The sequence below is a fragment of the Portunus trituberculatus genome, chromosome 12 (assembly GCF_017591435.1).
Source record: "Portunus trituberculatus isolate SZX2019 chromosome 12, ASM1759143v1, whole genome shotgun sequence".
Classification (NCBI taxonomy): Eukaryota; Metazoa; Arthropoda; class Malacostraca; order Decapoda; family Portunidae; genus Portunus; species Portunus trituberculatus.
In genome coordinates, this window is record NC_059266.1 from 9698151 (window position 1) to 9721097 (window position 22947).

At 44.0% G+C, this 22947-nt stretch overlaps 1 protein-coding gene and 1 long non-coding RNA gene across 7 annotated transcripts in view; both read left to right on the forward strand.

Annotated features, from left to right (window-relative positions):
* Positions 1-2484, forward strand: part of LOC123502683 (cytosolic phospholipase A2-like) — a 40033-nt gene extending 37549 nt beyond the window's left edge. For all 6 annotated transcript variants that reach the window (XM_045251861.1, XM_045251863.1, XM_045251860.1 and 3 more), the window contains 4 exons: positions 83-309; positions 503-753; positions 954-1080; positions 1433-2484. In XM_045251861.1, coding sequence (XP_045107796.1) covers positions 83-309; positions 503-753; positions 954-1080; positions 1433-1872 — 1045 coding nt within the window. In that variant the 3' untranslated portion in view covers positions 1873-2484. The remainder of the gene's footprint in view (positions 1-82; positions 310-502; positions 754-953; positions 1081-1432) is intronic.
* Positions 2485-6313: 3829 nt separating this feature from the next.
* Positions 6314-14099, forward strand: LOC123502653. Its single transcript, XR_006674188.1, has 3 exons — positions 6314-6560; positions 12432-12550; positions 13270-14099. It is a non-coding gene; the product is annotated as an uncharacterized LOC123502653 (long non-coding RNA).
* The last annotated feature ends 8848 nt before the right edge of the window (positions 14100-22947 follow it).

Here is a 22947-nt window from a genome sequence, read left to right on the forward strand (position 1 = left end):
GTGTTAGGGCAGACCCAATCTAACATGTAGTCTTTCTTGAAAAGTGACCTAACATAAATTAACATGACCACTTTGTCTCCAGGAAAACTCTGCGGCGGTCCCGAGTAGAGAAGAAGGCAGGACTGTGGGACGGCCTCAAGCAGAGCATCATGACGGGCACCAACATCCTGAACTCCCGTGCCGGCCGGGCTGGCGAGGTGCTCAACCCCTTCCGTGGGCTGTCCCTGAGGCACTCCTTCCCCATCTCCCCATTTGCCACGGATGTCATGGGGAACGACGAGGACCAGGAGGATGCCGTGGACTCAGACAGTAAGAGCATTTCCAGCAACTTTGTCCTTTGTGTAATGAATGAAAATATTCATGAAATTATATTTTCTCCAGAATTCAAAGATGAAAAGTAATTTTAAAAGTTCTCCAACTCAACTTAATAATTCACCTCAACCATCCAGATCTGATGTATTTGAGTTGCACCCAGTACATAGCATGTGTCTTTCCTTCACAGCGGGCTTTGGGGCCAGCTGTCGCTACAAGCCGCTGGACAACAAGGCAAAGAAACTGTTCATTGTGGACTCTGGCTTGGCTTTCAACTCACCCTATCCACTCCTCCTGCGACCCCAGCGAGCCGTGGACATCTACCTTTCTTTTGACTTCTCCCAGCGGCCCACAGACAGCTCTCAGCCCTTCAAAGAACTTCTTCTGGCAGAAAAATGGGCCACACAGAACAAAGTCCCCTTCCCACCTATACAGAACCAGGTACACTCCTTTTAATGATAGATAGTACATGCATATGTGCCATGTTGTCTATTTCATGCATTGTTATCAAGTCCATTTCCATTCTTCATTATATTCCATTTTTCTGATTGTTTGCTTGTAAGATACAATAGGCATATCATTACTAATTACTGACTTTAGAAGAGTGATCCAGAGACTGACTGCTGTGTGGCACATTTCAGGTGGCACAGTATGAGGGTCAGGAAGTGAGGGAGTGTTATGTCTTCAAGCACCCGACAGACCCATTCTGCCCTGTCATCCTCCACTTCCCTCTGGTTAATAACAAGTTCAGGGAATTCAGTGCGCCAGGTGAGTGCTCACAGCCAGACCCTCGGGAGACAAGTGTGGGGTGCCTCACTTGATGGTGTCACACTACAGAGCACCTTTGCCTCACCACTTCATTGTGTACTGTTCTCCATCAAGTTATGTTTTCTTTTGTATATTTGAGGAGGGAAATATAGTAAAAATGATTTTATTTGTAGTGTTAGATCATTATGATATCCCAGGCATGGTTTATCTGTTTATGTGTGCACTGCTCAACCTTCCCTAAGAGAGTTAACTGAACACTTGCCTCAGATGTCATTTCTTCTACGTATCAGTGCCTGCTTACTGCCATTGTCATATCCCTTTACTCCATTGCTAACTTATCACATCTTTTCAGGTGTTCCCAGAGAAACTGAGGAAGAGAAGAAGTTTGGTGACTTCCCCATCTTTGATGATCCCTCCAATGCATTCTCCTCAATGAATTTTGCATATGAAGCCATCCAGTTTGACCGCCTCACTAAGCTGATAGAATTTAACACGTTACTTTGTGTGGACACCATCAAGAAGGAGCTTGAGGAAGTTGTGGAGAAGAAGAAGCAGTACATCCCTAAGCTGACCTTCAAGGACGTAGTTAACACCATGAAAAGAATGTCCAGCTTCAGCCCAGGAGACAGAGGCAACAATGACCTCACGCTGAAGGTGTCGCTGGAGAATGAGGAGGAGCTCAAGAGGAGGACACGGTACGCCTCCGTGCCAAACGAGGACTCAAGTGACGACAGTGAAGACGACTACATAGATGCGCTAGACAAGATTCCTGATGAAACAACAACATTGTGAGGTCCGGTGGAGGCAGGTGCCACACACCCCATCATTGCATAAACTATATTCATTGTAAGTGATCATACCATCATCATACATCACATTTCCATTATTTTATCACATCACTAGAGATAGTTGTCAGTCACAGCTTAGTGTTAGCCCGGTGATGCATGCAGTCCTTACTAGATGACCAGAAAAGATTAAGTTATTCATAACATAGTCAAGTGGAGGACAGTACATTGACATGGCCTGTATCCAGTATTAGTAGTATAGCCCGGAGATATGGTTACCAATAATTTATATTACTGTGGGAAAGAGGGTGCTTATATGTCAGAATTTTTGTGTGATTCTGTGAAGCCTGGTGGATGTGAATAATGTGATGAGGCAGGAAGGCTGGAGGCTGATAGATACCTGGCCTTTCCTGGCTGTCAAGTTATGTCCTGCTGGGCCGCTGGGTGGTCCATGTTTGCTGAGCTAATGTGATGCAAGAGAGTGACAGCTCTTTCAATACTTTAGGTGCTTTATACTGGATCATGGAAGAGAAAACTACTTCTTTTGTACATTTATATATTATGGGAGATGTTATAGTGCTCAGGAGAGATTCAACAAAATAAAAGTTAATGACATGAGTTTGAGTCTTTCTTTGTAACTTATAACTCAACTGTGTTGTTGGCACAGAACATTGCATGTGTGTGTGTGTGTGTGTGGGTGCATGTGTGTTTACCTATTTGTGTATTACAGGGCCCGAGCTAAGCTCTATGTGTCCTGTCTCCTTGTCCATTCCTGTCATATCTCTCTTTCATCTGATTGACACACACCGCGTCAACGACATGACTGCTCAGTTTATTCCACTTATCAATGCTACGATGCAGGAAACTGTATTTTCTCACGTCATTTAGACAGATGTCCTTTATTAGCTTTTTTCCATGTCCTCGGAGATGATTACTTGTGGTCACCTTTATCAACTCTCTATCCAGTATGTCAATCTTGTCCACCAAGTTATACATAGTTATCATGTCTCCTCTTGTTCTTCTCTTCTAATGTGGTCAGCCCCAGCTTCCTCAGTCTTTCCTCATAGTCTAACTCCCTGAGTCCTGGTACCATCCTTGTTGCCAGCCTCTGTACCCTTTCTACCTTCACATTTTTCTTCATATGCGGTGACCAGACACATGCTGCATATTCTAGCTGGGGTCTTATTAAGGTACATAATATCTTCTTCATCATTCCTTCATCTAGGTAGTGGAATGCAAGGCCAATATTTTGAAGCATGTTGTATGTTTTCCAAAAAATCTTGTTAATGTGTTTCTCCGGTGACAAAGTGTTTTGCACGGTTACTCCTAAGTCTTTCTCCTCATTGGTCTCTTTAATTTTCTCATCACCCAGCCTGTAATCCCTGTTTGGTCTGTATCTACTTCTTCCCATTTTCATAACATGGGTCTTGTCTATATTAAATTCCATCTGCCACTCTTACTCCACTCATATATTTTATCAAGATCTTCCTGTAACTTGTTACAATCTTCCACATTCTTTACTCTCCTCATAATTTTAGTATCGTCCGCAAACATGTTCATATAACTGTCAATTCCTACTGGCATATCATTAACATAAATCAAAAACATGATGGGACCCAGCACTGACCCTTGTGGAACTCCACTGGTTACCTTCTTCCACTCGGACTTCCTTCCTCTCACCACTGTTCTCATTTCTCTTCCCACTAAGTAATTTTCCATCCATTTTGCTAGTTTATCATTTACTCCTCCAATCTTCTTTAGTTTCCACATCAGTCTATTGTGTGGTACTTTATCAAAGGCCTTTCTCAAGTCCAGGTAGATAGCATCCACCCATCCCTCTCTATGTTGTAGTATGTCAGTCACTCTTGAATAAAAACATAATAAATTGGATACACACGATCTTCCTTTTCTGAAACCAAACTGCCTTTCACTCAGAATGTTTTCACTTTCTAGATACTCACTCCACTTAGCTTTAATTACTTCTTCACATACCTTGCACAATATACTAGTCAACGATACTGGTCTATAATTTAGCGGTTCCATTCTACTACCATTCTTATATATAGGCACAATGTCAGCTCCTTTCCACTCTTTCGGGACTAATCCTGTTCGTATGGAGGTTTCCACAATATCAAATACGGGGTTCAACAATTGATCCTTACATTCATTTAGCAACCTCCCAGATATGCCATCAGGCCCCATTGATTTATTAATATCCAGATTGCTTATAATTTTCCTTACATCTTCCTAAGTAACCATGATGTTCTGCATTTGCCTTATTTCCGTAGGCCTTCCTCCCATAACATAACATAACATAAATAATAGGATAACAAAGGGCCACCAGGGCCCATCTAGGTTATCCTGTATCAGTCGCACAGCGACCTCGTCATCAGTACTTAAAGATACACTTACAAGTACACAATACATTATATACTAATTCTAAATATTTGGCCCATTAACAGGGCTAAGTCCTGCAGCGAAATCCTCTACAATTTGTGGTCCCCATACATGGGGATCATGTCTTATTTAACTATAGTAAATTTCTTATAAAACTATCATGCAGTGCTATACATAATTATAAATCTAATGAATTTAAGTGCTTATCTAATCTGTTTTAAACATTGTCAAACTAGTGCTATTTACAACCGTCTCTGGCAATGCATTCCAGAAGTCTACCACTCTATGACTAAAGAAATATTTTCTTATATCTAACCTGCAGCCTTGCTTTCTAATCTTCCTGCCATGATTTCTAGTCCTATTTCCCTCCTCTAAGGTAAAGAAAGATCTCACATCTATGTAGTTTGTATCTGAAAACATTTTAAATAACTCTATCATATCCCCTCTTATACATCTCCTCTCAAATGAAAACATGTTTAATTCCTTTAATCTATCTCTATACTCCAGGCGCATTATAAAATGCGCCTCCTTTGTAAACACTGCAAAAGTTGTCGTTCAAAATTTCAGCTATATCTCCAGCATCTTCATATACTTCTTCCCCGTTTTTTTACCTTTTCTATTGCCTCTCTTTTATTTAGTTTTCCATTTATGAATTTGTAAAACATTTTTGGGTCACTATCACGGTTTTCCACCACCCTCTGTTCATATTCCTTTTGTGCTGTTACTTCAACATATCTATTCCTTGTTGTTTTGTAAACTTCTCTTGATAATACATCACTGTTTTTCTTAAGTTTCTTCCATGCCTTTTCTTTGTTATTTTTTGCTTCTTCACAATTTCTATTAAACCACTGTTTATTATTTAAAGTCCTCTTTATGTAATATGGCAAACTTTTTCACAGCAGAGTTATACAAATCCATAAATTTATCGTACTTCAATTGCATATCCCTTTCTTGGTATACCACGGACCAGTCAATTTCATTAAAGAACTCCCTTATATGGTTATAATTTGCCCTAGTGCAATTTAATTTTTCCTCCCTGCGTTCCACAATCTTATTCGTGCTTAATTCTGTATCCAACTCAAAGCTTAGGACATCATGATCGCTTTTCCCCAAGGGACTTTCATGTTCAATTTCCTCTTTTAGAGAGATTCCCCTGGTAAATACCAAATCCAACCTTGCTGCAACATCTTGTCCCCTGCACCTTGTTGGTGATCTCACCCACTGTGTCATCAAGTTATTTGTTGCTACCTTTAACAATTCCTCTGCCCACTCACCACCATTCACCACTTCGTAGTCTTCCCACACTATTTCTTTGCAATTAAAGTCTCCAACTATCATCACTCTATCTTTTCTGTTGAGTTCTTGCTTCATTCTGTCTAGAGTATTTCTCATCACCATTTGGTACTGTTCATGTGTGTGTGTGTGTGTGTGTGTGTGTGTGTCTTGCCCATAGCTGTCATTGTGAAGATGGTTATGCAGTTTGTGTCTGAGTGTGCACTGTAGCTTATCCTCATACTTCCATGAATAGATCTGAAATGAACCGTGGTGAACAAAAATGCCTTAAATGGTTAGGTGGTTTACTGTTTTAATTAAGGAGAGAGAGAGAGAGAGAGAGAGAGAGAGAGAGAGAGAGAGTGTGTTCTCCCAAAACAAACTACTTCTATTCCTGAATCCTTTGGTTATGATGCAAAAGTAGTTGTCTTTCTTGTTACTAGTATGCCATCACTTGAGCTCTAGAGACAAGGACAAAATAGAGGAGTAGAGAAAGAAAGAAAAACTGGTGTCTTTAACTGCTATTGATGTTCAGACGATGAGTGAATGGATGAATAACAGAATGATGCAGCTCAGTTCAACAAAATGAAGTGAGAGTACATCGATAGCTAGTTCCTTTGGGACCACCTTGCATGTCAAAATATTTTCAGTTATCTAACCATCGTTGAAAAAACATTTAGATAATCAATAACTGCACGTGTAATTATAAAGCACGTAATTTTTAGTCATAGAAACAATTACAAAACAAGTAAATAACAAATTTAAGTAAGTACAAGAGTAAAACGTACCTAAACAGAAAAGTATTGCGTTATCTACAATGCACATCTTGAAAAAAATCCTACGTATTCAACCAATGCATGTAAAAATATAAGCAAGTAAAATTTTCATACATTTTTTTTATAGTACGGATAATCAGGACATGCAATAATAGCAAATTTAACCTTTTATCACTGACGCCATCACATCTTGTAGCCCCTTCCGGCCTTCCCTACCACGGTATCAGCTGGACCCAGGAAGCTTTGTGATGTGAGTATTGAAGTCTCCTGTTTTTCCTATTTGTACCTTACCCACCTTGATTTACTTACTTGTGCATGCCTATAAAGCCTTCGTGTACATGTTTATCTAGTGAAATGTGCCGGGGAAGGGTTAACTATAGAGATCATTGGAGAAATAAAGTTAGAACTCGAGAGGATCGCTGGGGGTGTTTGGTTCAGTGTCTTGCTGTACACCCCGAAACGGCAACACACACCCATACCCACTGAAAGATATACTCATTTATGCCCCAAACACTCGTAAACACACCCGGAACCATCATATATGCACCTAAACACGCGTACATATACACAAGTGAGGAGTGTTACCATATTCCCGACAATTTAGCAACATCAAGCCCCAAGACAAGAATGAACCAGCGAAGCAAGCCACTCCGGCCCCTCGTTACTCCGACCCTGGTCACTTCGGCCCCTAGTTTTTCCGGCCCTGGTCACTCTTGCCTCCCCCCCGATCGACCCAGGTCACTCCGGCCTCCCTGGCTGCACGCACGTGTGTGTGTGTGTGTGTGTGTGTGTGTGTGTGTGTGTGTGTGTGTGTGTTTCACCATGGCTTCCTGGTATTGCGCAATAGGATTACCCACGCATGGTCCGCCCCATTCTTTCAAAGAAAGTCGTTCTTCATATAGTCTCTCTCTCTCTCTCTCTCTCTCTCTCTCTCTCTCTCTCTCTCTCTCTCTCTCTCTCTCTCTCTCTCTCTCTCTTACACGTGTAATAGTTTCGGGTTTCAAAACCAAAAATTACTTCCTGATCAGCGGATATCGAACTTTGGTCCATTAGATCGTAAGTCAGCTTCATTGCCCCCAGAGCTACTGCAGACCCCATGGATCGACACTATTACTTCACTATTACTACTCTTCAATGAAGTAAAAAATATAAAGGTTCAAGTGCGTCTGGTCAAGGACGGCAAACTATTTGTTGTCAGAGACGAAAATACCGATCTCTACAAGGACGAATATTTGCATTATGGAACAAGTATGAACAGCATGACCTTACCACTGACCAATTATTAAAAGCATGTTCCAGGCTAAGTGGACCTAGTGTTTAGTTTGCAATATGATCGAGTGTGTTTTTTACTTAGACGCATACTTTTGTATACATATGCATATATTTTAGTACCAGTAGACTGCCTGATTTTTTTTTTTTTTTTTTTACTTAGACGCATACTTTAGTATACATATATATTTCTATTGGTTGTATGCATTCATTTATTTTATTGTGGTTTCAGTAATATTATTTATCCATTTTTGTGCAATTTACATGCATACATTTTTTTTTTTTTTTTTTTTTTTTTTATTACAAGGGCACTGGCCAAGGGAAAACAAAGTGTTGGAAAAAAAAAATCCCGCTGGTTGCCAGGCCCTGTTAAGAGGAAAGTAGGAGAAAGAGAAAAAACTAAAAAATCTAAAAGGAGGGTCCAGTTAACGTAAGAGGTGTCTTGACACTCCTCTTTTGAAAGAGTTTAAGTCATAGGCAGGTGGAAATACAGACACAGGTAGAGAGTTCCAGAGTTTACCAGTGTAGGGAATGAAGGAGTGAAGATACTGGTTAACTCTTGCATTAGGAAGATGGACAGAATAGGGATGAGAAGAAGTAGAGAGTCTTGTGCAGCGAGGCCGCAGGAGGGGAAGGCATGCAGTTAGCAAGTTCAGAAGAGCAGACAGCATGAAAACAGCGGTAGAAGACAGATAAAGATGCAACATTGCGGCGGTGACTTAAAGAATCAAGACAGTCAGTTAGAGGAGAAGAGTTGATAAGACGAAAAGCTTTAGATTCCACCTTGTTTAGTAAAGCTGTGTGTGGATCCCCCAGACATGAGAGCCATACTCCATACACGGGCGGATAAGGCCCTGTACAGAGCAAGCAGCTGGGAGGGAGAGAAAATGGACGAAGACGCCACAGGACACCTAACTTCTTGGAAGCTGATTTAGCAAGAGTAGAGATGTGAAATTTCCAGTTTAGATTTTTAGTGAAGGATAGACCGAGTGTGTTTAATGTAGAGGAGAGGGAAGTTGAGTGTTATTGAAGAAGAGAGGATAGTTGTCTGGAAGGTTATGTCGAGTAGATAGTTGTAGAAATTGAGTTTTGAGGCATTGAACAAAACCAGGTTTTCTCTGCCCCAATCAGAAACAAGTGAAAGATCAGAAGTTAGGCGTCCTATAGCATCTCGCCTTGAGTCATTTAATTGTTGTTGGGTTGGGCGTCTGTTGAACGCTGTTGAATAATGCAAGGTGGTATCATCAGCATAGGAGTGGATAGGGCATTGAGTCAGATTTAGGAGATCATTGATGAATAATAGAAAGAGAGTGGGTGATAGGACAGAACCCTGTGGAACACCACTGTTGATAGTTTTAGGGGAAGAACAGTGACCGTCTACTACAGCAGCAATAGAACGATCGGAAAGGAAACTGGAGATGAAGGTAGAGAGAGGATAGAATCCGTAGGAGGGTAGTTTAGAAATTAAAGATTTGTGCCAGACTCTATCGAAGGCTTTCGATATGTCAAGGCCGACAGCAAAGGTTTCACCGAAGTCCCTAAAAGAGGATGACCAAGATTCAGTTAGGAAAGTAAGAAGATCACCAGTAGATCTGCCTTTACGGAAACCATACTGGCAATCAGAGAGAAGGTTGTGAGCTGATAGATGCCTCATTATCTTCCTATTAAGGATAGACTCAAAGGCTTTAGAAAGGCAGGAAATCAAAGCTATAGGGCGGTAGTTAGAAGGATTGGAGTGGTCACCTTTTTAGGGACAGGTTGAATGTGAGCAAACTTCCAGCAAGAAGGATAAATAGAAGTAGAGACACAGATGAAAGAGTTTGACCAGGCAGTGAGCGAGTTCAGAAGCACAGTTTTGAGAACAACAGGAGGGACTCCATCCGGACCGTAAGCCTTCCGAGAATCAAGGCCAGAGAGGGCCAGGAAAACGTCTTTATAAAGAATTTTAATTTTAGGGATGAAGTAGTCAGAGGGTGGAGGAGTAGGAGGAATATGCCCAGAATCATCCAAAGTTGAGTTGGTAGCAAAGGTTTGAGCGAAGAGTTCAGCTTTAGAAAAGAAGAGACAGCTGTAGAGCCATCTGGATGAAGTAAAGGAGGGAAAGACGAAGAAGTAAAGTTGTTAGAGATATTATTGGCTAGATGCCAGAAATCTCGAGAGGAGTTAGAATTGGAAAGACTTTGACATTTTCTATTGATGAAAGAGTTTTTAGTAAGTTGGAGAATAGATTTGGCATGATTACGGGCAGAAATATATAGGGCATGAGTTTCAGCAGTTGGATGGCTACGGAACCGTTTGTGATTAAGTTCGTTGTAGTTATTGTGTATATGTATGACTCTACAACGTAATCATATAATAAAAGAGAAAGCCTGTTACTATATTCCTTTCTAGATTACATAGTACAATTGGTGGGCCGGAGTGACCAGGGTGGTAGCCGGCGACTAGGGTGGTAGGCCGGAGTTACTAGGGTTGGGGGCCGCAGTGACTGAGGGCCGGTGGAACTAGGGGCCGGAGTGACTGTAAATCGTGAACCAGTAGTGCAAGCCAAGACAACATACCACTTTAATTTCTTCAAGGTATTTTAATGCCATTCACTTATATTTAGGTTTCTTTTACATAAGAAAGTGAGAACATTTGAAATCTACTCAGGTAGACAAACAGTAGAGGCAAGCCGTCAATATTACCAGAAATTATTTGCATCTTTCACTTACTGTAAGCCAAACATGTCTCAGAATGGAGCCACTAGTCTTACATTTCATATCCCGTAGTCAAATATTACTGACATGACTTAATTTGGATGGGGTGAGAGTTTTATAAATAGAAATGTTAGTTATAAAAGTAAGGAAGTGGTGCGTAGCTTGTATAATTCCTATGTTAGGCCCCATTTAGAGTATTGCATACAGGCCTGGTCACCCCATTATAGGCAGGATATCAACATGTTAGAAGCAGTTCAGAGAAGAGCAACTAGGATGATACCAGCATTAAAGCGCCTGGAGTATAGAGATAGATTAAAGGAATTAAACATGTTTTCATTTGAGAGGAGATGTATAAGAGGGGATATGATAGTTATTTAAAATGTTCTCAGATACAAACTACATATATGTGAGATCTTTCTTTACCTTAGAGGAGGGAAATAGGACTAGAAATCATGGCAGGAAGATTAGAAAGCAAGGCTGCAGGTTAGATATAAGAAAATATTTCTTTAGTCATAGTGGTAGACTTCTGGAATGCATTGCCAGAGAGGGTTGTAAATAGCACTAGTTTGACAATGTTTAAAAACAGATTAGATAAGCACTTAAATTTATTAGATTTATAATTATGTATAGCGCTGCATGATAGTTTTTATAAGAAATTTACTATAGTTAAACAAGACATGATCCCCATGTATGGGGATCACAGATTGTAGAGAAATTCGCTGCAGGACTTAGCCCTGTTAATGGGCCAAATATTTAGAATTAGTATATAATGTATTGTGTACTTGTAAGTGTATCTTTAAGTACTGATGACGAGGTCGCTGTGCGACTGATACAGGATAACCTAGATGGGCCCTGGTGGCCCTTTGTTATCCTATTATTTATGTTATGTTATGTTATGTTAAAGTCAACATGGCGCCCAGCTGGCTGCTGACCCCCTGGCCCCTTGCAGGATGCACCTTCCGGCCCCGGGTCCCCGGGCCCCAGGAAGCACGCGGGTTCAAATAATTTTTCTCATATTTCCTAACGATAATATTACACTTCCATGGTATGTTTTTATGGTTTCTATGAATATTTCGTTGTATTTGAAGAGTGTTCCGCGCCTTTGTACGGTAAATATGTGACGTTTAGTGGTGTTTTATGGCGTAGAAATGTTCTGTATTAACGGACCAAATTTTCAATTTGCTATTTGGAGCTTTTTTATTTCAAGCTATAACCGGACCTTTTTATGGTATGAAATAATTGCCTATTTTCTTTTAAGTGTGAAATCACCCCACTGAGTCAAATATGTGGAGTTTAAAATGGTCGGTCTTGGTTAATGTTCTTTATATATTTCATATTCTATTTGTTTACGTTTTTGGTTCACTTTCTGGCGCGTTCTAGAATGGCTTAAAAGATAGCTCAGACTCTGTAAAGTGTGTTGAATACTCTCCAAGTGAAAATGGCTGGACGTTTTAGCAGTGTTATAAATTAGTGTTTTTTTTTTTTTATACTTACAGGGCCGTTTCTAGCTTTGTGGGGGCCCTAGACAAGATGATGTTTGGGGGCCCTAGATTTCAATTTTTCGTCAAGCTCCTGGGTGACTTAGGAAATTTTAATTTTCCAAGCCACCCAGGGGGCCCCCTGGTGGCTTGGGGGCCCTAGGCAATCGCCTTGTCTGCCTATAGCTAGAAACGGCCCTGTATACTTACCATGCTTAACCTTCACATTTCTTTAAAACTAGTTAGGCAGATGTTTTGATGTTGTGGAAATTAGTTTAAGTATTTATCAAGTCATAAAATAACAAGCATTCGGCCGTGGCTTCGTTTTTTTTAAAAGTCATTTTTAAAATTATTTACGCATTTAGACGAGTCACCGCTTGTTCCCGCGCTCTGATGACGTCACAGCCAAGGTGGTGACTCATCATAGCCCCGGGCTGGTGCCTCCCTTCTCCAGCCTCCACTTCGTCAATATTTTGCCTAATATCTAGTGATTTCTACGTGTTTTCGTGCGTTTCTATGCTCAGGTGTTTAGATAGTAGTAGTAGAAGGAAGAAGAAAGGAGAAATAAAGGAAGTGAAGAGGAAGGAAGGGTAAAAGCCAAGCCACAAACTTAACTCTTTCCACTTTTATATTTTGTCTAATATCAAGTGTTTTCTAAGTGTTTTTGTGTGTTTCTAGGGTCAGGCGTGTGGATGAAGATAATACAAGAAAGAAACGGCGAGAAAGAAAGGAGATTGATGAAGAGGAAATGAGAAAGGGAAACGGAAGAGGATGAGGAACCAAGGAACAATATTTAGGTAAGTCTCCCTTGTAAATCTGTCGTTCTTTATAGTGCATTTGGTGTTTTAAGGGTTCATTTGTGGTTATTTTTAGTGTTTTGAGTGTTATAAATGTGTTTGGATGTATTCTGTGTATTTTCTATGTGTGTGGGGTGTTTTATATTTATATATTTTACGTATCATGGGTATGGTGTGGTGGTGGGTAATGTGTTTGAGTATTAGGGTGTGTTTGGAGGCAGTTTGAGTGGTTGTGTGATGTTTTGGGTTTGTTTTGAGCAAGGATTTTAGAGTATAAGGATATACGTATTCAATGAACGGGCTGGAGGAATTGATTAGGGAGCTTAACTTCTAACAGATGGCGCGCGGGTTGCAGGTAGTAAGGGGGTGAGGGATGGTGGGGTCCATCAGTGGGGGATTTTTTCTTTAAAACAATGCACACTCGTTGCTGACACCACTTCTTCACCCAAACTGTTCCACCTCTCAACACATCTTTGTGGGAAACTATATTTTTTAACATCTCTCAGACATCTTCCCTTTCTCAGCTTTTTACTATGTGATCTTGTGCTTCGAATGTGTGTGTGTGTGTGTGTGTGTGTGTGTGTGTGTGTGTGTGTGTGTGTGTGTGTGTGTGTGTGTGTAAAAAGTCAGTACTGTTTCTTATTTTATTACTTCACTTGTATTTTGTATTGTCTGGTTTGTGTTAGTATTGTGTTGTACTATGAAGGACTGTCTTACAGCGGGACGGTGGTGCACTCCAGTGTAGAGGATGTCGCCGGGCCAACACTGCGCCCAGCAGGATGAAACACGGCCACCTCTGCACTGAACAACTTGTGTCGAGAGATGTGCCTTAGTCCGTCCACTCAGTCTCACCATTCCTGTTGGCTGTGTGATGCCAAGGTGAATATTTGTTCATGTTCAGCAATGAAATGTTCAAATAGTTGTTAGTGGAATAAGGATGGTTTTTGGTCATCTCACTCACATGCCATTTCACCCATAAGACTTTTCACCCACAATGTAGGAGTCAATTTGCCCACATATAGGAGTCAGTTCGCCCACACATTAGAGACAATTTACTCACATGTAAAGGTCAGTTCACCCACATATAAGAGACAATTTACCCACATAGGATTCAATTCACCCACATATAAGAGACAATTTGCCCACATAGGATTCAATTCACTCACATATAAGAGACAATTCGCCCACATATAAGTTCATTCTCCACACAGTTAGTTAGTTTATTGATCAAAAACAAACCACAGTTACATGATGTATCAAAAATGGGGAAAGGAACATATCATATACTAAAACCACGGAACACATGAAAATATATGGCACTAAAAGCAGTCACAAAAAAACAACTTATTTATTTATGATACCAATGGAAAATAATATGAAATAAATAAAAAGTCATGGAAGTTGTAAATGATAATTGATAACACTGTCTATAGCAGCGAAAGAGTCAGAATGTTCAAAGCACTGGGGTCTCCAAGCATATGGGTTCGAATCCTGTCCACGGTTCGAGTGTAGGTTGGGCTTCCTTACTCGGGGTAATGGTTTCCTAGTGGTTGGGCTTTCAGATAGGTAGTACCCTTAAAAGGCTTCTTCCCTCTTCTGGTGAAGGATGAGACGACATCACACCCTGTGTAAGCATGGAACATACCTTTTAGTACCCCATAAATTCCCATGAAAAGCCTACATACTAAAAAAAGGGGAAAAAAAAAAAAAAGCACCAGGTTCTGAAACACTTCTGCAGTTCACCTCCACTACTTTCATAAGCCTACAATTAAATGTTACTGATTTGAAGTTTTTTTCCATCTCTAGTGGCAGATTAATGCTATTTCAAAATAATCAGCAGGAAAAACGCGCTATATGTAACTTGGCAGCTTCTTCACTATCAACTCCTGCCCCATAAACCAGGGAACACACCTAAACTATGTTGCCTTTGAAAATAGCCTACTTATCTGTCTTCATAAGGGTCTAGACTAACTTTGTGCCAAATGCCATGCTTTTAACCCAAAGTGAACAATTCGGCCATTTTTTGTCATATATCCGCCTAGCTATTGTGAGAGAACACAGAGTTAGTGTGTCTGAATTCTGACCCAAGACATGATTAATCAAATTTGCGTTATCAGAGAGAGAGAGAGAGAGAGAGAGAGAGAGAGAGAGAGAGAGAGAGAGAGAGATGAGGAACCAGTGACTCTAGAGCAGGGGTGTCAAACACGCGGCCCGCGGGCCGCATGCGGCCCGCCACACTACTATGTGCGGCCCGCGGCACGACCAGGAACTAAGGTAAATGATGCTTCCTTTTCTTTACTGGTTTATCTTTTGATTACGTGTGTGCAAACGCGAGTGAAGGTAGAATATATTATTATTATTATTATTATTATTATTATTATTATTATTATTATTATTATTATTATTATTATATAATTACCTAATTATTATTATTATTATTATTATTATTATTATTATTATTATTATATAATTACCTATTACTATTATTATTATTATTATTATTGTTATTATTATTATTATTATTATTATTATTATTATTAATATTATTATGGTCATACGTGATTATCTGGCCCGCACATTGAATGTGAAGGTGAAATCTGGCCCCTTGGGATAAATGAGTTTGACACCCCTGCTCTAGAGTGTGGGCGAAATGACTCCATAGTGTGGTGAAATGACATGAAGGCGAAATGACCAGATACCATAATGATTTGTCCCTTTTTTGGGGGGAGCATTCCTAAGGATTCTGAGAGGAGAGATACATTGTTTAGACTTGGAAGTTCCCAATGTGTGGTGAATACATAATGAGGCTGAGGTGTGTGCCAGCCAGGCAGTGGTGAGCCTGTGGATGCTGACTGCCTTATCCCTCTCTAGTTCAGTTGATGATCAGGACTATTGCCTTTACAACACCACTCCCTCTTGCAATTCATGGTCTGTGTCTTTTTTCTTTGTCTAGTTTTCTTCATCTTTGTTTTTTCTACTTTTACATCGTCAAATAAGTTTCTTTTCCAACAATGCTTCTTCCTCTTCTTCATATGGCTGCTGTTGTCCTATGCTTTTTCTTCTGTCCTCACTATAAGCTGGGCATCACAATAAAGTGTTTCAAATCTTCAAAATCTTCCCCACACAGCTCACATTTAAGCCCATATTCAGAAATACTTTGCTTTCTCACCAAGACTGTCTATCAAAGGCCACAGAGATCATCAACCAGTTTCTCAAGAGCATTTCACCAATTAATAATGAAGAAATCTTGTTAATTTGTCTCTAGAATATAATCACATGTAAAAATTAGTGTAGCTTCAACTAGAGCCTTTTGAAAACAGTGGGTGTGTGATCAGAAGTGTTTCAGAATATGGGTCTTAGTTTCTTTGTTTCTAAATCAGTTTCTGTCATTCAGGCTAAGAGTGTTTGTTCTGCATTTGAATTATATTTCTGAGGTTTGTTTATAATGATGTACCTTCTTGTCCTCCAGTGCCTTTCTCCATACTCTGTAGATCTTCAGACTTGATTTTCCATTCATCCCATCTTTCCATTCCATTTTATCTCTTACTCTTTTCTTTATTTCCTCATTTGATAACTTCTTTATGCACCTACTCTGCATTCCAGCCTTTTTCAGTCCATTCACTAGGTTTGTCATCCATCTGCTTTTTTTCTAAGCAAGTCATTTTCTTCATTCGAAATATATCTTAAGTACTTCTATTATCCTATTCTTCATACATTATGCTCCTACTTCTTCCTGTGTGTAATTTGGTGCTCTGCTTATCTGTGTAGACCATTTTCCATCCTCTGTAGCCATGGGCATCAACATGTGGGGGGAGGAGGGCAAGGGGGCAATGTCCATACAAGGACAGATGGGGCTCTTGTACAGAGTTAGCAGTTGGAGGGAAAAGAAAAACTGGCAGAGGTGCTGCAGAATGCATAATTTCATAGAAGCTGTTTTAGCAAGAGAGGAGATATGAAGTTTCCTGGTTAGATTATGAATAAAGGACAGACCGAGCATATTCAGTGTAAAGGATGGGGACAGCTGAGTGTCTCTGAAGAAGGGGAATAATTGTCTGGGAGGTGTGTCAAATTGATAGATGGAGGTTACAAGAGTCCACACTTTTTCTCTATTTTACCTCAGCTACTACACATTTCTGCCTTCATACCATATTCACAGTATCTACATTTCTGTTCCTAGTTGTTCTTCCTCCTTCATTATACTCTGCCATTATTTAATTTTTTTTTCTTAGATCCATGCCATTATTTCATTTTTTTTTCTTAGACCCAAACCAAACCAGAACTATGTCTTGTCATGGTAAAATAACCAGTTGCAGTTATTGTGTTCTGTGTTAGACTCCAGAGTGAAGATCTGTACTTTTTAAAGGCGTTTTTAATGTGTATGATGACTATATTGACTAAATAGTCACTGCAGGAGACAATGTGTCATTTGTAGTCACTGATACCCTGTGGAATGCCTGAAAAGAAAATGTGCCCTTAACTTTTTGATGAAATGTTTTGGAGACTTCAGAGACTAAGTTCTTTATCTTTTTATTTGTAATGAAAATAATGTTACGTACCCGTGTACCGCTGTACCTGCCACACTCGGCACTACACTCACGGGCACCCCCACTGCTCACTCTGCTAGGCACTCCACCGCTGATCCTGCAGTGATGTGACGAGGGAGAAGGTGGTACTACCGAGAAGGTACAGAGGTACTTACTGGTGTGGTCCGGTGTGAGCTCAGCGCCCGAGGCTAAGGAATGCAGACACACGTACTGTGGCAGGAGGTGTTCCAACGGCAGGATGAGGGGGAGAGACAGGCGGTGTCACCTTAACTTTTATTTCCTCACAGCTTATCACATAGGGTAACACTACCGTCTCGCTAGCACAGTTCCGCTACTACAGATGCCACAGTTGCAAACACAGTAACACAGTCCAGGGTAACAGCGGGCCAGGGAACAGGCACAAGTGAGCGTGAGCACGCTACCGTAGGGTCGGGAGGCAGGCCGGAGACTTTCTGCCGAATCCGCTGATCCAGCGCGGGTAAACACAGCGTCCTTCAGTGCCCCCCATCAACATCCCAAAATCCACATACACAAAAATAAGCAAACATGCAACACTGGTTCCACTAGTAAAGAAAATAAAGATATGCAACACTGGGCCCCCCCTTCTAAGTCAGACGACCCGTCTACCTTACACTAACATTATATCAAGGCACTTATAAAATAACACTAAACACAAAGAAAGCTACACACTAGTGTCACTGTCACTAAAACAATAATCTCTAGCCCATGTAGGCGGACGGCGGAATCGCCTGGGACGGACAAGGGGTGACGAAGCCCCTACCGCAATTTGAGTGTCACTGTCGCCCCCATCATGGTCACTGTCACTTCCATTGTCCTCAGGAGCCGATTCAGGGGCTAACTCAGCTAGGGATGGTTCACTTGGGTGGGCCATATCATTGTCCTGGGCCACCTCATCACCATGCGACTCGCCCCAAGAGAACTCGCCAGGTCCCGCATACTTGGCCAGGCGATCCACATGGACCACACGTCGACGCCGACCGTCACCTGGGCTGATGCGGTAGGTTACATCAGAAAGGGCCTCCACGACGGTATAAGGTCCATCCCAAGGGCTTTGCAACTTTGGAGACAACCCTTGCTTCCGGCGAGGATTGTGAAGCCACACCAACTCCCCCGGGAGGTAGCTAGCATCACGCACCTGCTGCTGGTATCTCTCTCCGCCACATTGCCTGACCAGCGAGGCGGAGGCTATCACTCACCCTCCTGCGAGTGTCATCCAGGCGACGCTGAAGTGATTCTGCATAGCCTGTCTCCACCGTAGGCAGATCCTTGTCAGGAGGCCTCCCAGTTGCTAGGTCTACCGGTAGGCGCATCTCCCGGCCAAACATGAGACGAGCTGGCGTGTACCCGGTGGCCTCATGCTCAGTGGAGCGATAGGCCATCAGGAGGTAGGGCAGCCACACGTCCCAGTCCTGTTGGCTGGCCCCACAATACTTTGCTAGCTCATCTGCCAGGGTATGGTTAAATCTCTCGACCATGCCGTCACTCTGGGATATAAGAGGTGTAGTCCGGGTCTTGTGGATGCCAAGCAGGCCACAACATTCACTGAAGACCCTGGACATGAACTCACGTCCCTGATCTGAATGTAGCTCGCCTGGGACCCCAAACCTGGTGACAAACTGGGTGGCTAACACCTTAGCCACTGTTCCTGCCTCATGGTCGGGGAGGGCGTACGCCTCTGGCCACTTTGTGAAGTAATCCATAATGACGCAGATGAACCGGTTGCCTCTTGGAGTGCGGGGAAGGGGACCAGCTATGTCCACCGCAACCCTCTCCATGGGTGCTCCTGCTTGGTATAACTGGAGGGTGCGCGCGTCCGGCGGGCAGGGCCTTTCTTTGCCGCACAGGCGTGGCAGGTGCGACACCACTCCATCACATCCCGCCTCATGCCAACCCAGTAGAAGCGCTGTCGGAGGCGGCACAGCATTTTCTTGATTCCCTGGTGGCCACTAGTGTTTCCTGCATGCACCTCTCGTAGCAGGTCCTCCCGCAGAGCACGCGGTGTCACCACCAGCCATCTGTGTTCTTCCTTACTGGCATCCACCCAGCGCCGTTGCAGCACACCCGCCTCCATCCGCAGCAAAGCCCACTGCTCCACGAGACATTTAGTGACAGGGCTTTCAGGTGCCACTTCCTCCCAACAAGGACTCGTAGTGCTCGCCTCCAGCCAGCGTATCACAGGGGCAAGGTCGGGATCCTCTCGCTGTGCCTTCCTCCAGTGATCCTGTGCCTCAACTGCCCCATCGTGGACTTGCAGCCGGCGGCACACGCGTCAGGTTCTCTTTAGTACAATGGGTACAACCAGAGTCACACGGGCGGCGACTCAGACTATCTGCGTTATTGTGCACCCTCCCTGGTCGGTGCTCCACATGATAGTTGTACTGCTCTAGTCGTCCCAGCCACCGTGCCAACTGCCCCTCTGGCTCCTTCAGTTTTCAGCCAGTGGAGGGCTGCATGATCCGTCCTGATGGTGAATTCTGCTCCATACGGGTAGGTGTGGAAGTAACCACAGCTCTTCACTATGGCCAGCAGCTCCTTCCGGGTGACGCAGTAATTGCGCTCAGGCTTACTGAACTTAGCACTGAAGTAAGCAACTACTTGTTCCTGGCCTTCCTTAACCTGGGACAGCACAGCCCCAACACCCTCGTCGCTGGCATCAGTGTGGAGCAGATAGGGGAGGCTCGGGTCGGGGTAGGGCAGGACAGGTGCATCCACCAGGGCTTGCTTCAAATCCTCAAAGGCCTGCTGACACATCTCATCCCAGTAGAAGCGGTCCCCCTTCCTGGTCAGCTGGTGGAGCAGCAATGGTGGCAAATCCTTGCACAAATCTACGGTAATATGTGCAGAGATTGAAGAAGCTCCTCACCTCGGCCACACTGGTGGGCGTTGGCCAGCTCCTCACTGCCGCCACCTTCTCTGGGTCTGTGTGCACCTCGTTCCTCCCAACGAAGTGACCCAGGAAAGGCACCTCATGCTGGAAGAAAGTACACTTTTTAGGGCTAAGCTTGAGGTTTGCCTTCCTCAGACGGTGTAGCACCTCTTCTAGCCACTCCAGCTCCTCTTCATAGGTGCCCCCGAAGACCAGCACATCGTCGAGGTATACCAGCACCGTCTTCCACTGCAATCCGTCAAGTACCTTCTCCATCAGCCGCTCAAAGCATCCCGGAGCATTGCAAAGGCCAAATGGCATGACATTGAAGTGCCATAGCCCTTGCCCACAGGAGAATGCTGTTTTTTTCTTGTCCTCCTCGGCCATCTCCACTTGATGGTAGCCGGCCTTGAGGTCAAGCGTGGAGAACCACTGTACCCCCATCAGTGCATCAAGTGTATCATCTATTCTGGGAAGAGGGTAGGAATCTTTCACAGTTACCTCATTAAGAGCTCTGTAGTCTACACAGAACTGCTTGGAACCATCCTTCTTGGTGGCAAGGACTACTGGGGACGTCCATGGGTTGTTTGACCTCTCAATAAGCCCCAAGCCAGCCATCTCAGTGACAGCACGCTGCATTTCTTCCCTCTTGGCTGGAGCTACACGGCGCGGGGGCTGCTTGATTGGAGGGCAGTTGTTGGTGTTAATCGTGTGTTTCACCAAAGAAGTACGACCTAGATCCATGTCTCCTCGGCTGAACACGTCGGCGTACTTGCTGAGGGTGTGCCGCATCACCTTCACCTGAGACTCCGTCAGGCGGGCGGCACTCCTGCGCGCCAAGTCCTCCAGGTGCTCGGGCATATCAACTCTGGCCACTCCCTCACTCTTAGGCTGCTCACTTGTCACTCTGTTGCTCAGCTGCTGCTTTTCCCCAGGTGTGGTGGTACTGTTGGGTTCCTGATCCTCCTTTGTCAACATACACTGGACTCTGCATTCTGTCTGTGGGGCTGTGTGCTTGCCCTCAACACCTGTTACCTGCTCGGCGGCACTCATCGGGAGTAAGGGCACCTCTTCTCTGTGCACCTTCAATGTCTGATTCCCGAGATCCACACACGCTCCACATTGAGTCAGGTAATCTAGGCCCAGCAGGCAAGGCTCCTCCATGTCGGCGACATACACTGGCATCTTCTCTTCCTTGGTGTCCACGCTGATCCAAGCTACCACTGGCCCCTTGAGTGATACACAATGTCCTGTGACTCCACAGAGTCGCCATGGGGCGACCGGGGGATTGCTCGTGCTCACCATGTCCTCCCTGGCAAACGTCCTCTCAGCCCCTGTATCCACCACCAGGAAGCATGGTTTCCCATCTACTGTACCAGCCACCTGAGCAGCTAGGGGTGTGGCCAGATGGCATTTTATTCCACGTGGGGCCCCACGGGTGTTGTTGGCTGGGTCGTGGCCTCTGCACCCAGCCCGGCAGTGTTTCCCACCTGCGCAACAGTTTCAGGCTGTTGGCAGGTGCTGGACATGTGGCGGTGGAAAAGCTGGGTGGCAGCCCGGAGATCTTCAGCGAGAACCCGTGCAGCGAGGTGGTGAGGGAGAATGAGAGAGGGGGCTGTGGGGGGGGGGGATGAGATAGGTGGATACCCCTGCACGCTAAAGGCTGGGGCCGACGCCACACTATCACGTCTGGGGCAGTAAGGACGGAGATCACAGTGCTCGACCCATCCACACACGTCTGCCTCAGCTGCTCCCATCCCCGAGTGCAGTGTTGCCAGCTCGGCTCTGCATCCCTCCACCTCCTTCCTAACAGCATCCATAGACGTCACGGTCTTCCTTCTGACGGTTTATATTGCTTGCTGCAGCTCCTCCTTCACGGCAGCACATTGCTCCTCAGTGTACCGCTGGGCTTCCAGGCGAACGGCGTGCAAACCCTCCTGCACTGCGGTCCTCACCTCCACAACGCGTTCCTCAGCCCGCTGATCTGCCCTGCGTGCTGTTTCACGTGCCTGCTCTGCCTGTGTGTCAATCTTACCCATCATAATGGTAAGAAGAGTCCCCACTACCATCAACAGGTAACGATGCCGCTCTCTCACTGTCCCCACTGCCATCTTCCCCAGGTGGCAACAACGCTCTTTCACCAAACTGTTCGTCTGCCATCTTGCCACTGCCAGCCCGGGGTCGCCAACAACTCACGACTTAACACTCGCCGCTTATCTGTGCGGTTTTATCGCCAGAATTTCACCCCACACTCCTGACACCAATTGTTACGTACCCGTGTACCGCTGTACCTGCCACACTCGGCACCACACTCACGGGCACCCCCACTGCTCACTCTACTAGGCACTCCACCGCCGATCCTGCAGTGACGCGACGAGGGAGGTGGTGGTACTACCGAGGAGGTATAGAGGTACTTACTGGCGTGGTCCAGCGTGAGCTCAGCGTCCAAGGCTAAAGGTGCGTTTACACGATCGAACTATGTGCGACGGACAAAATCGTTACCGTATCACAGGAGAAGCAGGATAACGTCATAAGCGGTGAAACGATGGAAGCGGATCTGACAACAAGCAGTGGTACCAGATGAGGGTGTTTACCACCGTTTCGAATCTGCTCACAGGGCATAGACCGGTGGACAATGTTCGAAGGTAATGTCCGAAGGTGATGTCCGTTGGTAACTCAGGCCCCGACTTCTTTGATTTCCCCAGTTTACGTAGCTCTCGCCTATATTGACTATGGATGGATTTTATTTTTTTCTTCACTTCAGAAGCAGTAACATATAATCCACTTCTATTCATTCCCGCCGTTATTTCATTGATGGTCGCGACACGTTTGTTCCTATCCTTGTACACATCAGCCTTGACATTCCATAAGCATGGATTTTGCCGGTATAGTTTTATTAGTAGCAGGGTCTCTTTTTCTGTCCCAGTGGCAACTTTTCTCCTTGACTGAGGTACTGCTGGCCATGT